General features: G+C 46.7%; 1 protein-coding gene and 1 long non-coding RNA gene across 3 annotated transcripts in view; one reads left to right on the top strand and one right to left on the bottom strand.

Moving 5' to 3' along the window:
• The window catches only part of LOC140428445 (zinc finger protein 704-like), a 151,254-nt gene extending 145,193 nt beyond the window's left edge, over positions 1–6,061 (bottom strand). For both annotated transcript variants that reach the window (XM_072514902.1, XM_072514903.1), the window contains exons 1-2: positions 5,623–6,061; positions 4,783–5,018 (exon numbers count right to left, since the gene is read on the bottom strand). In XM_072514902.1, the coding sequence (XP_072371003.1) occupies positions 4,783–5,018; positions 5,623–5,862 (476 nt within the window). In that variant the 5' untranslated portion in view covers positions 5,863–6,061. The remainder of the gene's footprint in view (positions 1–4,782; positions 5,019–5,622) is intronic.
• Positions 5,690–13,420, top strand: LOC140428446 (uncharacterized). Its single transcript, XR_011948785.1, has 2 exons — positions 5,690–5,842; positions 8,794–13,420. It is a non-coding gene; the product is annotated as an uncharacterized lncRNA (long non-coding RNA).
• Positions 13,421–21,863: the final 8,443 nt, after the last annotated feature.

The raw sequence follows: 21,863 nt of genomic DNA, 5'->3' as shown, positions 1-21,863 counted from the left end.
GTGTCCTCCATGAAAATGCGACCTGCCGTTTTGCCCGATTCCAGGCGTCCGAGTTGGCACGGAGGGGGTCCCCAGCCGTCGAATCGGCAAGCCAGGCCGCCCACGACGTTGAACGCATCCAGGCCGTCGATTTCTTCCCGCCCCACGGCCCGGACGACAGCGGCCGCTTCCCGCGCTTTTCGCGGTCTCCCGCGCAGGTGCGCGCCAAGAATAACGGCCACAACGAGGGACGCACTGCGCAGGCGCGCCCACCGCAAGATCGCACTGCGCATGCGCAGTGGCGCAACGAACGCCGTGACGTCATGACGTGCAGCAAGTGTGGAGGTCTACACTTAAAAGGGCAATGTCCTGCAAAATACCAACAGTGCAACAGATGTGCCATGATAGGCCACTACGCAGCCCGCTGTCGTGCGGCTCAACCCATGGATCCGGCGCATCCTCGACAACCTCGCACACGAGTCAGGACCGTCCAGCCCACGCATCAAGACTTCCAGTTAAGTGATGCAGATGACCAGGATGACTTCAGAGTTGCCGTCATTGATGTCAACAAGGTCAATGCCATCAATCCAGACGATGAGTGGTGTGCCACCCTGACGGTCAACCGATCGCGCGTCGCCTTCCGTCTGGACACCGGCGCATCCGCCAACCTGATTGCTTACTCTGCAGTCCAGGCCATGAAGGTCAAACCACTCATCACACCATCCCGGCTTAAGATGGTTGACTATAACGGGAACGTTATCCCGTCCGTAGGATCTTGCCAGCTACAGGTGACTCACAAGAGGTACACGGCCACACTCCCCTTCGAAGTTGTGGGCTCATCAAAGGACTCGTTACTGGGCGCACAAGCGTGTAAGGTCCTTCACCTGGTACAGCGCATCATGTCTCTCTCTCCAGATGAGATATCCGACTTCCCGGATGCTGAGTTCCACGCGAATCTCCATTCCCTCCTCGCTCACAACCAGGAGGTTTTTGAAGGCATGGGGACATTGCCACACACGTACAAGATTCGACTCAGACCGGACGCCATCCCTGTCGTTCACGCACCTCGCAGGGTTCCTGCGCCTCTCAAAGACCGCCTCAAGGCACAACTGCAGATTCTTCAGGACCAAGGGGTCCTATCCAAGGTCACGGAGCCCACGCCATGGGTCAGCTCCATGGTCTGTGTAAAGAAGCCCTCTGGCGAGCTCCGTATATGTATAGATCCAAAAGATCTGAACAACAACATCATGCGGGAACACTATCCCATCCCGAAACGAGAAGACCTCACCAGCGAGATGGCGCGAGCCAACATATTCACTAAATTGGATGCGTCCAAAGGATTCTGGCAGATCCAACTGGACCCGGCCAGCCGAAGACTATGCACATTCAACACCCCTTTTGGCAGATTCTGCTACAACCGGATGCCATTCGGCATCATTTCGGCATCTGAAGTATTCCACCGCATTATGGAGCAGATGATGGAAGGCATCGAAGGGGTACGTGTATATGTGGACGATATCATCATTTGGTCCACCACTCCGCAGGAACACATGCATCGTCTTCGACGTGTCTTCACCCGCATACGGCAAAATGGCCTGCGTCTCAACCGTGCGAAGTGTGCTTTCGGCCAGACGGAGCTGAAATTCCTCGGGGACCACATCTCAAGGTCCGGGGTCCGTCCCGATGCAGACAAGGTTAGCGCCATCACAGCCATGCCACGACCGGCTGACAAGAAGGCTGTCTTAAGATTCCTGGGCATGGTCAACTTCCTTGGGAAGTTCATTCCCAACCTGGCTTCTCATACAACAAACATGCGCCATCTCGTAAAAAAATCGACGGAATTCAACTGGCACCAGTCGCATCAGCAGGAATGGGAGGAGCTCAAGCACAAACTGGTCACGGCACCAGTGCTGGCCTTCTTTGACGCGACTCGCCCTACAAAGATCTCAACAGACGCCAGCCAATCTGGTATTGGAGCGGTACTCCTGCAAAAAGACAGCACGTCATCATGGGCCCCGGTTGCGTATGCCTCACGAGCCATGACCCCTACCGAACAGCGCTACGCGCAAATCGAAAAAGAATGCCTGGGCTTGTTAACTGGACTGGACAAGTTCCACGACTATGTGTATGGCCTGCCACGATTCACGGTCGAAACTGACCACCGCCCCCTGGTCAACATCATTAACAAAGACCTGAACGACATGACTCCTCGCCTCCAGCGCATCTTACTCAAACTCAGGAGGTACGATTTTGAACTGATCTACACTCCGGGGAAGGAACTCATAGTGGCGGACACTCTTTCCCGAGCAGTGAGCACACCACCAGATGCGGAGGGGTTCGTGCGTCAAATTGAGGCACACGTGACTCTGACAGCAGCAAATATGCCAGCTGATGATCCTTGTCTGGCCCACATACGCGCAGAGACGGCGACTGACCCTCTGCTGCAGCGAGTGATGCGCCACATGACGGAAGGGTGGCTAAAAGGGCAGTGCCCCCAGTTTTATAATGTGCGAGATGATCTCACCAATATAGACGGGGTCCTTATGAAATCGCATAGGATCGTCATTCCACACAGTGTGCGCCAGATGATTCTTCGTCAACTACACGAAGGCCACTTGGGTGTCGAAAAATGCAGACGAAGGGCCCGGGCGGCGGTATATTGGCCGGGTATTAATGAAGACATAGCCAACATGGTGCTCAACTGCACAACCTGTCAGAGGTTTCAGCCGGCGCAACCTCCGGAAACACTTCTACCACACGAGATGGTGACGTCCCCCTGGGCGAAGGTGGGTGTTGACCTATTTCACGCGCTCGGCAGAGATTACATTGTTATTATAGACTACTTCTCAAACTACCCGGAAGTCATGCCTCTCCATGATCTGACGTCGTCCGCAGTCATTGGGGCCTGCAAGGAAACGTTTGCTCGCCATGGCATTCCAAGGACTGTCATGTCAGACAATGGACCTTGTTTTGCCAGCCGTGAATGGTCGTCCTTTGCCGCAGCATATGGTTTCACTCATGTGACATCCAGCCCTCTGCATCCACAATCGAACGGGAAGGCTGAAAAGGGTGTCCACATCGCAAAGCGGCTCCTGTGCAAGGCGGCTGATGCCGGATCGGACTTTAACCTTGCCTTGCTGGCCTATCGATCGGCCCCGTTATCCACGGGCCTCTCGCCAGCGCAGCTACTAATGGGTCGCTCCCTCAGGACGACGGTACCTTCCGTCCTGGCACCGACAACAGACCATGAGGCGGTTCTTCGGGACATGCAACTGCAGCGTGATCGCCAGAAAGGTCGGTACGACACACGAGCGACGGACCTGCCCCCCCTGTCCTCCGGAGACAAAGTACGCGTCCATCAACCGTATGGTGGCTGGTCAGCACCGGCCGAAGTCCTCCGACAAGTGGCTCCCCGCTCGTTCCTGGTTCGCATGCCGGATGGTTCCGTGCGTCGCCGCAATCGGCGCGCCCTTCGCCGACTTCCACGTTCACAGCCACACAACACGCCAGATCCTCAACAGGCTTCCGAGGATGACTTTGTGGAGCTGCCGCACATCACGCCCTTTCCATCGCCACCCATGGCCATGCCTGCACAGCAGCCGGTGGTTCTTGATCCACCCTTAAGGCGGTCAACCCGAATTCGTCGCAAACCCATTAGAATGGACTTATAATACAGTTCATATGTTTAATAAGTTGGACAATTTTACATGATAACCTGTTGTTGTTTATCGTTCCAGATGTCGTCTGACTGGACAACTGTTCAAAATTTTTTTTCTTCTTCTCTCGTTCGCATTTCTGTTATGTTATGGTACAACTGGATTCATGTGACGCACTCGACATCGCCCCATGTACATAGTTCCGTCATAGACACATGCTGCACACGACACACACACACTCTTAGATGCACTCACGTCACGATCATATTTATTACCACGTAGGCACATATCTTTGTAAAAAGGGGGGATGTCATGATATTCAAACACACACATCATGATGGACACACTAACAGGCAAATCAGAGTACACAACACCACAACCAATCACAGACAAGAACACCAACCACATAAAAAGCACGAGCACGACACCTGGAGGTCAGTAGGTCTGGGGAGAAGGAAGCATGAAAGAGCTGTTGAAACACCACAAGCAGGGAGCCCCCCACGTGCAGAGTGCAAAGACCAAGTTGTAAATAGTGAGTTTAAATAAACAAGCGTTGTACCATATGCAACTGTGTTGGCTCTTCTGTGTGTTAGAACACCCAACACCACAGGGAGGGTCACACAGCAACATCAACAGGCTCAAAACGCTGCTGACAGCCCATGACTGACTGGAGCACCTCCACGCCCAACAATCCAAATAATGGTCCAAAAATGACAAACTAATGTCTGGCCACAATATTGTGCCATTCGCACCTTATTGATAAGGCATGACAAAAAAAAAATCGACAGACCTTTTTTTTTAAAAATCGAATGATTTTTAAAACGTCAACAGCTAATAAGCGCAATGGTAGATATAGCCTGATTTTCGATGGCACCGCAAGTAATGATTTGCGATCTGGATGGAACAGTTTAACTCCGCGTTTGTATGCACAAAGATCTCTTCACCTCATCTATAACACACCCCTAAGTGGGGGGGGGGGGAAGAGAGAGAGCGAGACCACTTGTTCAAGACACTCAGAGCATGTTGTGCGGAACGGTTAGTTTAATTTGAGGTTGCAATCTGATCTCATCCATCCCCGGACGTCCGAAAGAACTAGGGTGGTGAAAAGAGGGAGGGAAGGGGCGGGGGAACGCCAGCAAATTCCTACCTCTGAGGGACGTCGATGCTTGCCGAAGTAAGGAGGCGTTTGTGTTCTGACACCGAGCCAAGGGGGCGGATCGCAGGCTCGTTCTCCACCTGGTGAGTCCTGTTACATTTGTTTTCCAGATATCGGTCTTCTGCTCTTCTGGCTGTCAGGCCGCGTGGCTCTGGGGATCTTAAAGGGACATCGTTTCCCTCTCGCTCCTGAAGCGCTGATTCGCCACCTTTGCAATTCAGAAGCATCTGAAAAGTTGACAAAACCCGAGAGTTGTCAATTTTTCACTCCACCGCAGCATGTAAAGAAAAAGCTGCCAAAAAGGAATGCAAATCGAGCTGGCTTCTACCCCCCCCCCCCCCCCCCACACACACACACACAAATACGAAAGAGAAAAAGCATTTCTCAAAGCAAAACTTAACATAAAACTCAGTGCGCAGATACTGTAAGGGGAATTATTCAAACTCCACAAGTGGCAAAGTTGCTTAGACAGTTCACCTTCCCCCCGCCCCCAAAAGGAATATTCCATATCATGACTGAAGTGTTCACTTGCAAACACTGAACCATCACTAATAATTAATAATGGTGAAACATTCAAATTGATTTTGGTGCCGGCGTTTACTCTTGCATGGGATGGGCATTTAATCACACCGGATTCCTTGCTCTACTCTCTTTAAACTTTGGACGTGCACTTCAGGCGCCATCTTAGTTGCAATATATTCCAAATATAAAAAAGTAATATGTCTGGTGGTTTGAAAAAAATCATAAATGGAAGCATGTAACGAGTTTGCAATCGGTAGACGCCACTTGACCCGCTTTTTTTTAAAGAGTTAGCAGATAATGTTTAAATACCTTCTGATTATATCTGGATTTTCCTTTTCCAGATGCTTTGACATCGATGCAGAATATTTCTTCTTCTGCATACTCTCTGAGTGAGCCATCATCTAACATGATTGTGTATACATTACTGCCCGCAGGGTCGTTCTTACAAGCCTGAATAACTCCAGAGGTTCTGACTTCGCCGGCTGAACTTGGCGCGCAAACCTTTGTACCGACAACTTTGCATTTTTTGGTAAGGCGTTTGGAACTCATAGTCTTTCTGGGGGTTTTTTTTTGGGGGGGGGGTCAATTCAGCCAAGCGTCTGTTTAGAAAAGGGGGGCTAATGCGATTTTACATTCCTGTTATGATGATGGTGTTTACACAGAGAGAGAGAGAGAGAAGCCGCTGCCCTCCTCTCTGCAAGCCGGCGTTCCTGTTGATTACAATTGTTTTGCTTCTCTCCGGACCGGCCGTCCCCGCCCCGCCCCTCTCTCGCGCTCCGCTCAGCCCGGCCGAGCCCCGCCTCCCATTCACACCGATTGGTGGCCGCACATTATAAACATTCCATTATCGAATGCTGACAGTGGCAACACGGCGCGCGGCTGGTGTAGCCACCTGCCACTCAGTGCCCGGCCAACCCCGCCCACCCGCCGGCCGGCATCTCGCTCGCGATACACAAGCAGCGCAAACCCAGTTTGCAACCACCCCCCCCCCCCCCCAACCCAACCCAACCCTCCCCCCCAACCCAACCCAACCCTCCACTCGCACTTTGCAACCCAAAAGTTGGGTCCAAAACATTTCAAAAGTAACCGATTCATTTCACTGACATGTGCATATTACTAAATGTTCAACCTTGGCCCGCCCACTTGATTTATTCTTTATCCAGTCCCGATGCGATTGGATTTAAGAAGTTACGCCTCTTCTATTTTCGTAGATTACACTAACCACCCTCCCTCCACCCCGCAAAACCAGCATTGATTACTCACTTAGTTGGCCGGTCCACCCGCGACCTGCTGCATGAGTTGGTTTTCTTGGCGTCTCGGGAATTGTCCGGAGAAAGTTGCACGGAAGAACCGATGCTGATTTCTCTCCACCTCCCACGCCCCTGCGATCTGACTGTCGACCAGGAGCGAGGGAACGGGCTGCGGAGCTGCGCCGGCCGGTTTCTCCGCCCCTCAATCATAGCAGCGCGCTGGCAGGGACTTGACACTGTAATGTTTACAGCACGTAGCGCACGTCGCTGTTCAAACGGAGACCAATAGACCCCGCAAGCGGCCGGAGGGAAAATGGCAGCCGTGTTGAGTCTTGCCCACTTGCTTTCCTTAAAATATTAATGTAGAAATTTCATCCACCGCAATATGAACACAGCTCATATAGGTAAAATATCCTCTTCCAAGTGGTTTCCTCGGGGCGCGAGGTCAGAGCGGCTAACCAATTCCATTTTACTGCACAGTACGTGAAACCTAACATGGTTTACAAAGGTGATAAGTGACAGGCGACAAATTTACACTTTGCATTTAATTAGGATGCACTAACATGACAGTCACATAACTTACCTTTTTCTAGCAAGTACACCAGACCCGATGGACCTTTCATGTCACATTTAGTGCCAGGATATGAGGAAATTCCCTCTACTGAATTACCTACACAAAACAAAAAACTTCATCCGCAACCAACGGTTACTTTTCTTTATAACCTCCATTGTTAGATTAATTATGAAATATTGGAATATAGCATGAGAGTTTCCTCGGCAAACTATTTATTTAGACTGACCTTTCCTTTAAATACGTTCTAATTGGGGATTGCCCCCACTTGTTTTCGATTGCAGTTCTGGGGTGGGGCGAAATATCTGGGCAATTCCATATGAACGTTGGGAATTTATTTCTGTAGTGCTGCATACTTTTGATCTGGAGCTTTTATTTCACAGTGCAGTCTTGGCATTTTTGTGCGATTGCAAGTTTTAAAGCACTGCTGCTATTTTCATTAATTGGGTTCCTGTACTTCGTAAGTTTCTTACAAGGAATCTATAACAATCGATGTTGGGATTCTTGAACTGGTTGCACGGTTGGAGGGGGGAGCCATCAGTCGGTGCTTGCCCATCCATCGCATACCTGGGATGAGGATCGAATTAAAAGGATACAAACTAAATTGTGTTTTATTCTTCAAATTCATTTTCAGACCCACATAATCAATTAGTTCGCCCGACCGCCATTGTTTTTCTTGTATGTGTGGAATATATGATTTTTCATGCAAACAATCTCACTTAAAAACACTCACTGCTTCTGGCAACTTAACCTTGGTGTACTGAGCATCTGTGAGCACTCAGCATTTAAATATATTAGAATTTTATTTTTTCACTTTACATGAATCAGGTAGGATGCCTGGAAATGTTCCATGTATTATCATTGGCACTTGCAGCCTTGAATCGGCAATTTTGACAGCATTTCTTGAAGAGGAATACAATCTTAAAAACCAATACCTCATTAGATAATCCTTTCGGAAACTACAAGTATGGTGGCAAATTTAATTGTACGTCGGGCTTTAGCTCCATTTTAATGTTGCACTCTTTTGATTAGCTAAGGAAGGTAAATTGTCCATAATTCCTGCACTTGATTATGATCCTTTCTGGGAAAGCACTATCATCATCATAGAATTTACAGTGCAGAAGGAGGCCATTCAGCCCATCGAGTCTGCACCGGCTCTTGGAAAGAGCACCCTACCCAAAGTCAACACCTCCACCCTATCCCCATAACCCAGTAACCCCACCCAACACTAAGGGCAATTTTGGACACTAAGGGCAATTTATCGTGTCCAATCCACCTAACCTGCACATCTTTGGACTGTGGGAGGAAACCGGAGCACCCGGAGGAAACCCACGCACACACTGGGAGGATGTGCAGACTCCGCACAGACCGTGACCCAAGCCGGAATCGAACCTGGGATCCTGGAGCTGTGAAGCAATTGTGCTAACCACAATGCTACCGTGCTGCACATTGGGTTAGACATGGTTACACTGTCCTAATGCTGCATTGTCTTCTGATATTTACTATCCATGTTCACACAAGAAATACCACACCTGGGCAATGCGGTGGAGGGCTACTGGTTGCGCAAGGTTTAACCCCAATATGCATCATCATCATCTGCATTAGAGAGGATAGAAAGTTAAAGAATCGGATAATGAAATATCTTCTTATCTTTTTCAGCACCATAAACTATTCCTGTGACAGGACTGGATGGTTCAGTTCATTTCGAAAACAAGGCTTCAATCCAGCCAAGAGTGATGAAATGGTTGTATCATTTTTGTTCACAGTGAACCTCCTACATGGCATAATTTTGAGTACCAGCAAAAGCAATTTCTTGAGCGTGTGAACCCTTGGCAAAAAAACTGCCCACGTAGTGAGCATGTAACACAGAGGTGAATAACTGATAAAGAAAATACATAAGAACTAGGAGCAGAAGTAGGCAATTCATCCAGTCGAGCCCACACCACCATTCTATATGATCATGGCTGATCTTTTCTCAACCTCACTCCATTTTCCTGCCCATTCTCAAGAACCCTTCAACCCACTACTAATTAAAAATCTGTCTATCTCCCCAAATTTACTCACTATCCCATCACCCACCACACCCTGGGGTCGTGAATTCCACAGATTCACGACCATTTGAGCAAAGTAATTTCTTTGTACCTCTGTTTTTAATCTGCTGCCACTTATCCTAAAACTATGACTTCTCACTCTAGATTGTCCCACAAGCGGAAGCATCCACTCTACGTCTACTTTGTCAACAGCTTTTATCATCTTACATACCTCAACTTGATCCCCTCCCATTCTTCTTAACTCAAGAGAGTATAAGCTTAATCTGTCCAATCTTCATAAGATAAGCTCTTCGGGTGCGATTCTCCACTCCCACGCCGGTTGGGAGAATCGCCTGGGCCGCCGAAATTTCCGGGGACGCTGGTCCGACGCCCTCCCGCGATTCTCCCAAGCGGCGGGAACAGGCCGGTCGAGTTTCGCGGGCCGGAGAATCGCCGGAGATACCCAAAATGGCGATTCTCCGGCACCCCCGCTATTCTGAGGCCCGGATGGGCCGAGCGACCAGGCCAAAACGGCGGGTTCCCCCCAGCGGCGTCCACACCTGGTCGCTACAGTCGTGGGCGGTGCATGAACGCTGGGGGGCGGCCTGTGGGGGGACGAGGGAGGATCCTGCACCGGGCTTCACCTTGAATGTGGGGTGGCCCGCGATCGGTGCCCACCGATCGTTGGGCCGTCCTCTCTGAAGGAGGACCTCCTTCCTTCCGCAGCCCCGCAAGATCCATCCCCCATCTTCTTGCGGGGCGGATTTGGACAGGACGGCAACCACGCATGCGCGGGTTGGCGCTGGCCAACCCGCGGACGACGTCCGTTATGCGGCGCCGGCCGCGTCATCTATGCTGCGCCGCTTTTACGCGGGCGATAAAGCCTGGCGCGGGTAGATGACGCGGTCCCGATACTGGCCCATTGTCAGGGCCTGAATCGGTCGGGGCCGTTCCGCGCCGTCGTGAACCTCAACGGCGTTCACGACGGCGCGGCCACTTCGGCGTAGGGGTGGAGAATCCCGCCCAGTATCTCTGGAATCTATCTAGTGAATCTCCTCTGAACTGCCTCAAATGAAGGGACCAAAACTAGACAGAGTTCTCCTGGTGCAGTCTCATCAATGCCTTGCCAAGTTGCAACAACACATCCCTACTTTTATACTCTATTCCTTTAGCTATAAAGGCCAGAATTCCATTTGCCTTCCATATTACCTGCTGTACACTCAATCATCAAAGAAAATGAGCGTGGGGAAAATATTTCACTCACTTCACTGACAAAGTGCAGTATCGGCATCAAAAGAGGAAGTTTTGATTTCTGATTAATAATATTGATATGTTGTGAGCTAGTAATTTGTGAAAAATACTAAGAAGTGCAAATCCAGAGAGAGTAAGATTGTAAGTCAAGAAGTCAGACAATATCTAATGTATGCTATGTGCAAAATCCTGAAGAAGATTTAGTTAGAGGAATCACTGATTTAAACATAGCTGTCTGGTTAAAATTGTACTTCCAGGTTTTGTGACTCCTAGTTGATACAATGGGCATGGTGTGCACCCACATGACACATTCTAAACTTTGCTGTGAAAAAACAAATGGAAAAATAGGATTTGGACGAGCTAAGAGGCTATGGAAGAAGATTGGAAGATTTACACAGCATTACATAGAATACAGTGCTAAAACCTCCATTTGGCACAACCAATCCATGTCATTTATTCAAGATGGGTCAGGCAATCAAGATCAGCTTTAAGATTTAATAATGATTCTCCTTGATAGGAGCAGGGATTGGGGGCATAATCTTCCCCGGCAATGTGAGGAAGAAACCTGTTACGGTCAGCAAGAATGCCTGGTTAGTGGTGGCTTAGGAGGTAAGAGCAGAGTTTATCTTAATTCTTGGATACAGTACAGGAACAGTTTAATGACCTAGCCAGGTCATGAAAAATGAGTACAGTTGCTGAATCACCTATAGCCTGTGGTGTATGACGGCCACCTGCAGTCCCACCCCCAACTCTGTCCAGCTACTCTCACATCGCTCTTCACACCTACTTACATTTCGTGAGCATTCAGGTTCACTTTTTACGTACCTTCTCACCCCCCATTTATCTATTCAAGGCTCACCCCAATCTTTATGCAATGTGGTGTATCTGTCTCATGATGAACAAATTCACTGCTTCCAGCAGGTGAATATCCCACCTTCATTCACTAACAGCTCACACGTGAGCAAACAACCCAAGAGAGAGAAATAGGACTGGAGGTGGTCAGTCACAAATTGTGCGGCTCATAAATGCAAAGGAGGAATCCACGGAGATAAGTGGCATCGCTACATCCCTGATAATCAGAGAGGAAAGACTGGGAACTCACAGTTGCCTGGTGACAGAATGAAAAACATCTTTGACAAATGTTTGACTTTATTTCTCAAATGGCAGATCCATGAGAAGCCGGTGGCAAAATGGTTACTTTGCCAAGATGAACTGAGATTTGTTTCTTCTGTCTTCCAGGACCCTCAGACATGGTGCAGCATTCTGTGGATATGCCTGATGACAATTCTTCAGAGAAGCTTGTACCTTTTGAGGATGTCCCATCACAGAATGTACAATCAAGCTGTAGCACATGTGCACGCACTGTGGGTCCAGTTAGATAGGTAGTTGGTTATTCACTAAATGGTTCACAAATCAACAGCAAGCACACATAGGCACCAGTAGCAGGGGCATCTGTGGAGAGTCCAAGCACCTAGTGGGAGGGCACCCCTTTCCAAGTTTTGCCCAGCTGAATGCAGATACTGAAGCCATAAGGCCATCATTGGAAAGGAGAATGATGGAGGGACAGCAGTGAATTTGCAAAGAACTTACAAATGTGTCATGCTCATAATACTCAATAGCCGAGGAATGGAGAATGTCAGCTCCAAACATCGTGGACAGGTTGTTAGTGTTGTATATTGCACTTGCAGGCTAAAAGAAAGGAATTGCTGAAACACATGGGCTGAACGCAATAATCAACAGGTTTATTAGATGGTTGTTAACTATACAAAGGCCTGATCTAGACTGACTTTAAACCCGCGAAGTAGCCGATGGCGTCACGGACTATCATGTGATTCAATTCTTAATGGGACAGTGGAACAGCACAACAATATCAACCCACATACTTAATAGTTACAACCGGTCCGCAGACGATTTCTCAAATTTGTTATCCCGGATGAGATCCTTAATTTGCTACATTCCGGATGTGTACCCTCAAATTGTTATATCCTCGGTGAGGAGATATGAACTGGCTCCTTTTCTTTATTCAAACCCCTTGAATAAAGAATGGTTGGTCGGAGCAAGATTCATTTAAAAGGAATCCCTTCGCTTGTGGATACCTTTTCCCATCCCAATATATTGATGTTTTAAAAGGAGCTGATTTAACCAGAGTTTCTTGAGTTAAAGAAAGAGTGGGTTTATTAGCTACAACGTGCAAGAAAAATGATAAAGCACATGAATGTATATTTTCACAGATTAGAAATGAGAATTGAGGGGGATCACATGATGTGAGCATTGGAGCAGCTGTGTTTTCGCGAGCTCTGGCTCTGCTCATCTTTTAATCCTATATTTTACCCTTGTGCGCATTTTATAATTGTCTTTTCTTGGGACATATAATATAATAATCCTGACTGGGGTTTTGCGATGGCGGGCCAAGTGAAATTGAAAAGAATGATTGTGTAAGCGAGACGGTCGCAGTTGGATGGGGTGGGGCCCAGCTTGCTGTGGCGTTGGTGCTGATGAGTGCAGCTAAGCCTCGGCAGTGCAGTGGACATCGGGATGATAACTACCTCTGAGAGTGTTGTTCTGGGTTCTGATCTCAGCTCTGTGTTGCAAGTCTTTGGAGCATACATTCAACAACCTGCCTTCGGTTCGTTGAGAATCTGCTGCATATCCTGACATTTATGGGAGGCAAGGGCTGGACAAGACGTGCCCCTGTATCCGGTTTCTGGCAGGAAGTGAGAGGCAAGTTCCCGACTGAGTTTGAAGATTGGCTGCCATGCTTTTGTAATCCTGATTTGGAGGCTGGGTGTAATAGGTTTGACGGAGCATGAGTTATCCAGTCTTCTAGGCCTATATGTTAAGTAATGGTTAAGATAAATTCCAATTAGTTGTCTCATTTATGTCAAGTATCCAATAATTGACACTGATGTGTAAAGAGGCTTCAGGTGGCCTTTGTGTCAAGTGATGTGAAGATAGAGTTTTGTGCAGAGTTTGTTAAAGTAAAATAAAGGTGTTTGTGAAAAGGAGCAGAACCTTTGACTCTTTATACAACAGCAGCTAAATGTCTAACACTATGGGCGGTCGGGCCCACCTAACGCTGGCCTTATATTATCCTGTCTTCAATGATCATTGTGAGGGGATGGAGGTGGCCGGTTGTGTCGAGTTACACTATCCTTCGGCCGGTTCCTAAACTGCTGGTCGCTTGGATGTCGGGGCGACGACTTGGTGGAAATGATTGTGCTTCATTCATTAGAATCCTTGAGAAACTCTGAGAAATGTTTGATGAACTGTCATAGTTTTGGCCTTTTCAAGCAGCATGGATGGTGTCATCATCCTGCGGTTCTTCAATAATCCTGGACGTTTGACAAAGGGTCATCTGGACTCAACATTAGCTCTTTTCTCTCCCTTCAGATGCTGCCAGACCTGCTGAGATTTTCCAGCATTTTCTGTTTGGTTTCAGATTCCAGAATGTGCAGTAATGTACTTTTATGAGTGGAGCCACTGTAGGGTTATGGGTGGATGGTTGGTGGAGAGTTAGGTGGTTGGATTACTTAATTAAGATTGAGAATAGTCCCCCAGTTAGAGCTAATCGTACCAGGGTTTTTTTTCTGAGTTTTTTGTTATTTTGAATTTATCAATCTGTGCCTATCTCTGTCAATGGCATGGCAGATTATGTATCCTGGGAGGATTGGGTTCCTTCTGGCTTTTCTTTGAGATTGGCACACTTTGGAAATGAGTAGTGGCACCCGCTGAGGTGGGCTCAGTTAATCTTTGATTGATTTGTTGATCGTTCCTCGACCCAATCGTTGGGTGTCTTGATGATTTTTCTTCTCTTGGGTGGTGAGATCTCCCTGGTTGGAGCTGGCATAATCTTTTTCAGAGTAGCAATGGGGAAAGTGCACTGCCCTGAGTGTGGTTGAGAAGGTGCAGGACCAGGTGAAGTCTAGGTTTTGGGGGGTATTGGAGTCCTAGGGGTGCGGCTTTTTGTGTGTCGGAGTGTGCTGGGCTAGCCAGCTCTAATGCTGTAGTTTGTTGCCCTCTGGAGCTTTGGATGTCCCTTCTCAAAGGCACTTATTAGGGACATCCTGAGAGGACTCTTCATGTGCAGGGGCCTGGGGTTGAGCCAAGTTCTGTACTTTAGTTGATATCCTGTTGCCCCCCTTGTGGTCGGGACCCTTCTTATTTAATTGAGCAGTTCTTTTTCTCTTTTCCGTTAGGATAGTTGGCATATGCCAGGGGAATATGGCCCATGGTTGGGTCCTGGCTCTTATCCTGCGATCCACTCCTGGTAGTTCTCTTCCCTTTTGTTGGGAGATGTTGAGGGCACTGATCATAATCCGAATACATAACTGCTGATCCTCTCTGTATAATTGCTTGGAATGATTATAGAATCCCTACAGTACACAAGGAGGCCATACGGCCCATCGAGTCTACACTGACCCTCCGAAAGACCACTCTACCTAAGCCCACTCCCCCACCATATCCCCATAACCTGCACATTTGTGGTCACAAAGGAGCAATTTAGCATGGCCATTCCACCTAACATGCACAGCTTTGGACTGTGGGAGGTAACCGGAGCACCTGGAGGAAACCCACGCAGACACGGGGAGAACTTGCAAATGCTACATAGTCACCCAAGGTTGGAATCGACCACGGGTCCCTGGCCCTGTGAGGCAGCAGCGCTAACAATTGTGACACTGTGCAGCCTATGATGTTGGTTCTGTACTGGGCCTGAGCCTCAGGTTATGGAACACCCCTTTCAAACTGGGGTTTTCGCACTTTTTCGTTTTTTTTCTTCTTTTTATGGGTGTGATAATGATTCTGTGATTGAATCTTGCAGAGGTACAGACAGTTCTGGTATCTAGGGGAAGCGGGCAGCAACGCGTCATTGATGTCTCTGGTACTGCTGATGTTGAGGGAGGAGAATAGTGGTACGTACCTGAACATGGCACAAAATACTTATCCTGAACCCTTGTAGTTCCCGCATGGAAAGGTGTGCACCATTTTACCATGTTTTCATGGCCTAATCATGTTTCTCCCTTCTTCCCGGTGAGGCTTTTAGAGATATCAAGTTATGTCTAATGATTGTATTGCCAATTGTACTCCTGTTCTCCTGTTCCCCTCTGTATTCATGTATGTTGAGCCTTTACTTTTTCTTGTAGTGCTGTATCATTCCCGTGGTCTTGTTGCTTTGCTGTTAAAATGTAAAATCTCAATAAATATAATTAAAAACATGAAATGAAAATTGAGTCCAGAAGTAAGTAAAGAAAAATACAAACCAGTTTTGACTTATCCTTGAGGAGTAGATGGTGGAACGTTGCAGCCGTTGCAATTTGTGATTCCAGCAGTGCTGATTTCAGTGAGTGAATAGTCGGTTTTGAGATTCCAGTGTTCTGCAGTTTAACTGAGAAATTGCCCTGTTTCCTTTCCAGCTATAGCTTTACTAAGTTGGCTTCCTTCAGCAAACAAGAGAGAAAGAGTTACCTGCAAATATTTGCACGTGTCTGCTGCTGTTTTCCCGCCCATGTCACATATGAACACACCCAGCACTAGTCTACACTGACCAACTTTTACAGCTAGCTTTTATCCCAGTCTTTGTATATTCCTGGAATGCACAAATCAACAAACCAGTCTGTTTCACAAGACATGATTATTGCTGAGATGATAATCAGCTCCCATTATCCCCACAGGAGATTGAAGTTAGTTTCTGAATGACTTTTGATCTGTCCTTGACTGGAAAAAGGGTGTGATTCCGTTCTCTCTCATAGTAACACCCACCAGCGATTCAACCAAGGATTGACTTTATATCCTCAGCCACCGTTGGCTTGCATGTCCGTTTTGAAAACTACAGGTCTTATTTAAAAGTTCAGTATGCCCATACATAATTCAGAGTTCTCCTCCATCATCACAATAAGGTTTCACAAGTAATTTCAAAATTGCCTATCATGGAGTGAGTTGCCACTTTCATGGAGCTTCAAGCAACACTCACAAATAAATCTCTACAGGTCATAACAACAGCTGTGTATCAGATGTCACCCCACTTAAACAAGATGACGGATTCCTTATCTGTGGCCTTACAGCATGCAATTGATATGTACTGAGCTGCTCTCTATAATTGGAAATAATGATGTGACACTTGTGCAGTAGAGAGATGAGAGCAAAAGAGGACACCACTCAAAAGTTCCTCCACTTCCCATCACCCCCGCCTAAGCACCCAGTACCCTACATGCTGCCTCAATTTCCACTGGCCAATGCACCCCTGCACAGGTACGGGGGAAATAATTTTTGGTGTTGGTGTTGGGTTCCAAAGCCCAGGAGCCGTAAACCAGAAGCATCTCAGCAGTCAATGCCAGAAAATGTGCATCGAACCACTGCCTCTGCTGAATCCACAGGAGTTGCACTTGTAGAAGCAATTGGAAGTGTATGAGAAATCCATCTCAATTCACCAAGGGAATGTTGAGGAGTGTTTGACAAGATGTTATGTTGTGAAGTTTCCTTTTTAATAACATTACATAAAACTTTGTGGTTTGGACTATTTCCCCGTCTTGAGGGCTAACTCACCCTTTCAGTTGCTTCATGATGAATGACAACATGAGACAGGTCCTAATGGGAGATGTACATTTAATTGAAGGATAATTTTGTGCAATGAGAGGAGGGTGGCAGAGGAGTTATTTTATCCCCAGTTTTATTATTTGAAGCTATGAAGACATCCCCAGAGCCCCAAGGAGCAAAGTACAAAGCTGGCCTGCCAATTCTTGCCCATCTTCATATCGCTCTTGATCTTCCTTCTATTCAATTGTCACTTCATCAGAAGATGATTAATGAAGACTCTGTTGGTCATCACCTCTTATCTTTTCTGCTGCACAATGCTGTACAGAAGCCAAGCACACCACTATGATTCTGGAGACCCTGACTGGTGACTACTGAAGGGTTCCTCCAGAACTGTCTCGGCCCTTGAAGCACATTTTTTAAATGCCAGCGGCTTGCTCAGCAATACATCTGTGGTCATAAGGCTCTCGTTGTTGCACTCTTGCACCTCATTAGTGGGATTCCTCATGGTGTCAGTAGCCAAGACTGTCTCCTATCAACTGTCCTTTGAATTGGATTTCTGGTACAAAGAGTGGGATATTAGCATCCTGAGGTATAAATGCAGCACCCAGGGAACCTGGCATGTATCTGCATGAACCTTTTATTGTGATTGCACACCAGCTGTACAGTGATAGAACAAAATCACTTGTAATTGATAAACACTCTTGATTGCTCCAATTGTCTTTGGTTTGTCATGTGTGTGCTATTGATCGCACTCCATACCTGTGGGAAGCCAGCTGGGGATGCTTTCTACATTTATATGCAGCGAACTGAGAGACTCTTAATGTGGCAGAGGAGTTTTTATTAATCCCCAGTTTGATTAATTGAAGCTTTGGGCTATTATTATAAGTTGTTTTTCTTCACTCGATTTATTTATCTTTATCTGATTCAACAAAGATTTATGGGTTCACTTGTTTGCGACAACCCCCCAATCGCAAATCACATCAGTTCTAGAGACTTAACCACATGGCAAGAAAAACACTTTAAATGATGAATTCAGAAAGTATATTAACCATTAAAAAGGTGACAAGTTGGAAAGATAAAAAGCAAAGTACCAATAAGCAATAATTAACAGTAAGAGGATCAGGCTTAACTTTAACTGTTGAAAAGACTTCTCACCACCCTTCTCCGACCAGGTCATGAAGTGACAACATTGAAAACAGCTCTCAGCAAGTCACTCTCTTCCCTCCTCTCTTCTTCTCTACCACTGTCCATTTTTATCCAAAATGACTTCTCGAGACTCCTTTTTATATACCTTACAAATTGAAAGCCCATCGTAGCCAATTGTTGGGAAATAGCCAATTGGTCTATAACCTGTCAATAATGAAATAAGAATTAGCCCATCAGTTTTTAGCGAATTATGCTAACTAGTGATTTTCAAACTACCAACACTATGAATGCATCCCAAAAGTTGTTGATCCAGACAAGACCCTTTAATTTATCACCGTCCGGCTGGGATATCCCCAAATTCTTACAAACCTGGGTGAGGGGGATGACTAGCTCTGTGTCTTTATTCAACCCACCGCTTCTGGTAGCAACAAGGTTTAAACTAACAAGGTTCCCTTTCCCTTGGATACCTTTCCCAGACCAATTAGTTAGGTTTAAAAAGGAGCCAGTTTAACGAGGCTTTCTTGAGTTAAGAGAGAGGAAGTTTATTAACTATTAAAAAGGTAAGGCGAAATGGTAAAACACATGCATCGACATTCATGTGGATTAGAAGTAAGAATTGAGTCTAATAGTAAGTAAATATATATAGTAGGTTATACAGAACAGTCCTTGAGTTGCAAGGAGTAGGTGATGAAGTGTTGAGGCTGTTACAAATTGATTCCAGTATAGCTGACTTCTGCTGGCAAATAGTTGAATCTTCAGTTCAGGTGTTTTGTGGTTTGGTAGACATAGTTCAGGGTTTTTTTTTTCAGCTGCAATCCCTTTTTGTTGGCTGGTTGATTTTTACAATCTGAGAGAGAGAGATTTAGATATTCATGCAAAAGATGGTTATTTCCTTTTGCCATGGCACTGTTTTAGTTACTATATCTCACACCTTCAGTGTGGAAAACATCCAGATACTTTTGTTCACATCACACACACACGTTCAGGCTGGCAGGGCAGACATAGGCAGGCAGGCAGCTGCTCTCTCAGCTAACTTTTTAACCCAGTTCTTTGTGTATTCCACCGAACCTGGAATCCACTAATCGGTCTCGGGAGGCAATTACACCGAGGATCTTTTAGATGGGATGGCCATTATATCACTTTGTCTTTATCGGAGCAGTCTTTGGATGCTTTTACAAGAACTTTGTCTGGAAACACAGGGGAATATTCTATTGTCCCTCAGAGAAATGGCCTGCAGCCATTCCTGTCAGTGGCTAACTACCATCTCAGCCATCTTTATGGTTTGTATCCATTTTAAAATATAAAACTCAAGTCTTTTTGAAGTACAATATTTTTGTGTATAATTCCATGTTTTTTTTCTCCATCATCATAACAACCTAGTGAAGCCCTGGAAAGTGCCAGTGGTCAAGACATTGAGATAGTTAAGTCCGGAATGGGAGGACTGTACAGATGTTCTAGTCCCATTATTTTGCAGGCCACACCATTAGTTTAAAAGTTTAATTCACTCATCAAAATGACCAATTATTTACCTTTGCTGTTGTCAGACCCAGAATAAAAGAGACTTTAATTAAATTTCTTTCAATAAACTCAGAATGATTTACTTATTATAAAACAAAACTTCTTTTATGAAACAAGTTGCAAGAACTGGCACACACATAATTTACTTGGATGTATAACTAGCTATCCCTTTTTTAAAATTTCCCAGCACGCATTTGCGCGCACACACACACACACACACACACACAGCCAAACAAAGGACAAACATGGGGCGCGATTCTCCGCTCCCACAACTATGTGCCCACGCCGTCGTGAATGCCGTCGGTGGGCACCGATCGCGGGCCAGACCCCTATTGAGTTCTACCCCGGTGAAAGAACCCCCCTCGCACCCCCACAGGCCGCCCACCCCCCCCCAGCGTTCCCGTGCTGTTCCCGCCGGCAGTGACCAGGTGTGGATGGCGCCGGTGGGAAGCCGTCGTTTTGGGCAGGCCGCTCGGCCCATCCGGGCCAGAGAATAGCGGGTGTAGCGGAGAATCGCATTTTTGGGTGTCCCGGGCGATTCTCCGGCCTGCGCCGCGCAGAACTTGACGGGGCTGTTCTCGCCGCTTGGGTGAATCACGGGAGGACATCAGACCGGCGTCGCGAGGAAAAATGGCGCGCCAGGCGATTCTCCCAACCGGCATGGGAGCGGAGAATCGCGCCCATGGTTTCTGCAGAATTGGGCTTGGTAGGATTGTCTTTATAAAATTAAAGGGTAAAGTTCATAGGTTTTTGATGCTGTCGATCTGGAGTTCCCTCGTGTGAAAATGGGCCACTTGTCCCAGTAGATCTCTGTAGCTTCAGTGTGGAGTAGAATATAGGACTGGATCAATTCTTCTCATCTCAGCTTTTCAGGTCTCCAAATGCAGACAAGTTATAATCAGATGAGGATTCCCTGGCAGCAGGTTGATAACCACACACAGAATTTCAGGAAAGGCAGGGAGAGAGCGAGTTAGGCCAGCCTTCCTCCTCAGCTTATTCCCCAAACCACTCTAATTTCAGAAACATCAGGTCCAAAACCTAAAGCTTGTCTCTCCCATGTGACTCCCAGTAAATCACTAGCCTTTGCCTTCACTGACTTTTCCCCATCAATTAAAATGATTGTAATTCAAAACAAACAAATGGCTCTTCACCCTCATCCCCCTCAAGTACCATGCTGGTTAGGTGATTTATTAGAAAAAGCATTCTTGTTGATAGTCCAAGTTGAATGCATTACCTTCTACAAAAAAAGTGTCCAAATAATACTTTGTTTTTCCATATTTTAAAGGAAAAATATAGTTTTGAAATATATGATGCTAACAAGATCAGTAATGATTTTGGCAGTTGCTGGCAATATGTGGTCACCAAGTGCGGCAGAGAACAACTCTTCTAGGAGACCACAGATGTCTGCTATCTCTGGCTACCACCCTGAGCCTTCTGAGGCACAGCTCTTCATATAGGTCAACACTTGGCCTGTAATACTCTTACATTCGTAGAAAATAGAAGCAGGATGAAGCCAATCGGCCCTTCGAGCCTGCTCTGCCATTCATTATGATCATGGCTGATCATTAAGTTCAATACCCTGGCCCCCCCCCCCATATCCCTTCATTCCTTTTATAGGATGTGCACATTACTGACAAGGTCAGCATATGTTGCCCATTCCTAATTGCCATTTGAAGGTGGTAATGAGCCACCATTTTGAACTGCTGTAGTCCATCTAGTGTGGGTGTACCTACAGTGCTGCAATAGACCTGGGTTCCAGGATTTTGATCCAGCGACTGTGTAGGAATACTGATATAATTCCAAGTCAAATGATGTGTAGCTTGGGAGGGCACTGGCAGATGGTGGTATTCCCAGGCATCTGCTATCTTTGTGCTCCTAAGTGATAGACATTGTGAATTTGGAAGGTGCTGTCGAAGGAGCCTTGTCAGTTGATAATCATCAGTCACTATATGAAAAGAAACTCATCTCATTTTTTTGCCAATTATCTGAAATCTATGATAATAAAGTCTGTGTGGTTATATATGGCTCTGCTAGTGCATTCAGTTAATTGTATAGCCCATAATGTAAAGATCGGTTGGTAAGGGTTTTTCATATGATCTGAAGCCATGTTAGCACCTGGAATAACTGACCAGGGTTGATTTGATTGTTGGGACAAATGTATGTGGGTCTGAATGTTTTGGATCGCCGGGACCTGACTTGGAAAGTTATCAGGAAACACATGCCCGCCAACCTCAACAGGCCCAGTGCCAATTT

This window comes from Scyliorhinus torazame, chromosome 8 (assembly GCF_047496885.1).
Source record: "Scyliorhinus torazame isolate Kashiwa2021f chromosome 8, sScyTor2.1, whole genome shotgun sequence".
In the NCBI taxonomy this organism is placed as follows: domain Eukaryota; kingdom Metazoa; phylum Chordata; class Chondrichthyes; order Carcharhiniformes; family Scyliorhinidae; genus Scyliorhinus; species Scyliorhinus torazame.
Note: the sequence above shows the minus strand (reverse complement) of the source record. Positions and strands in the feature narration are given on the sequence as shown.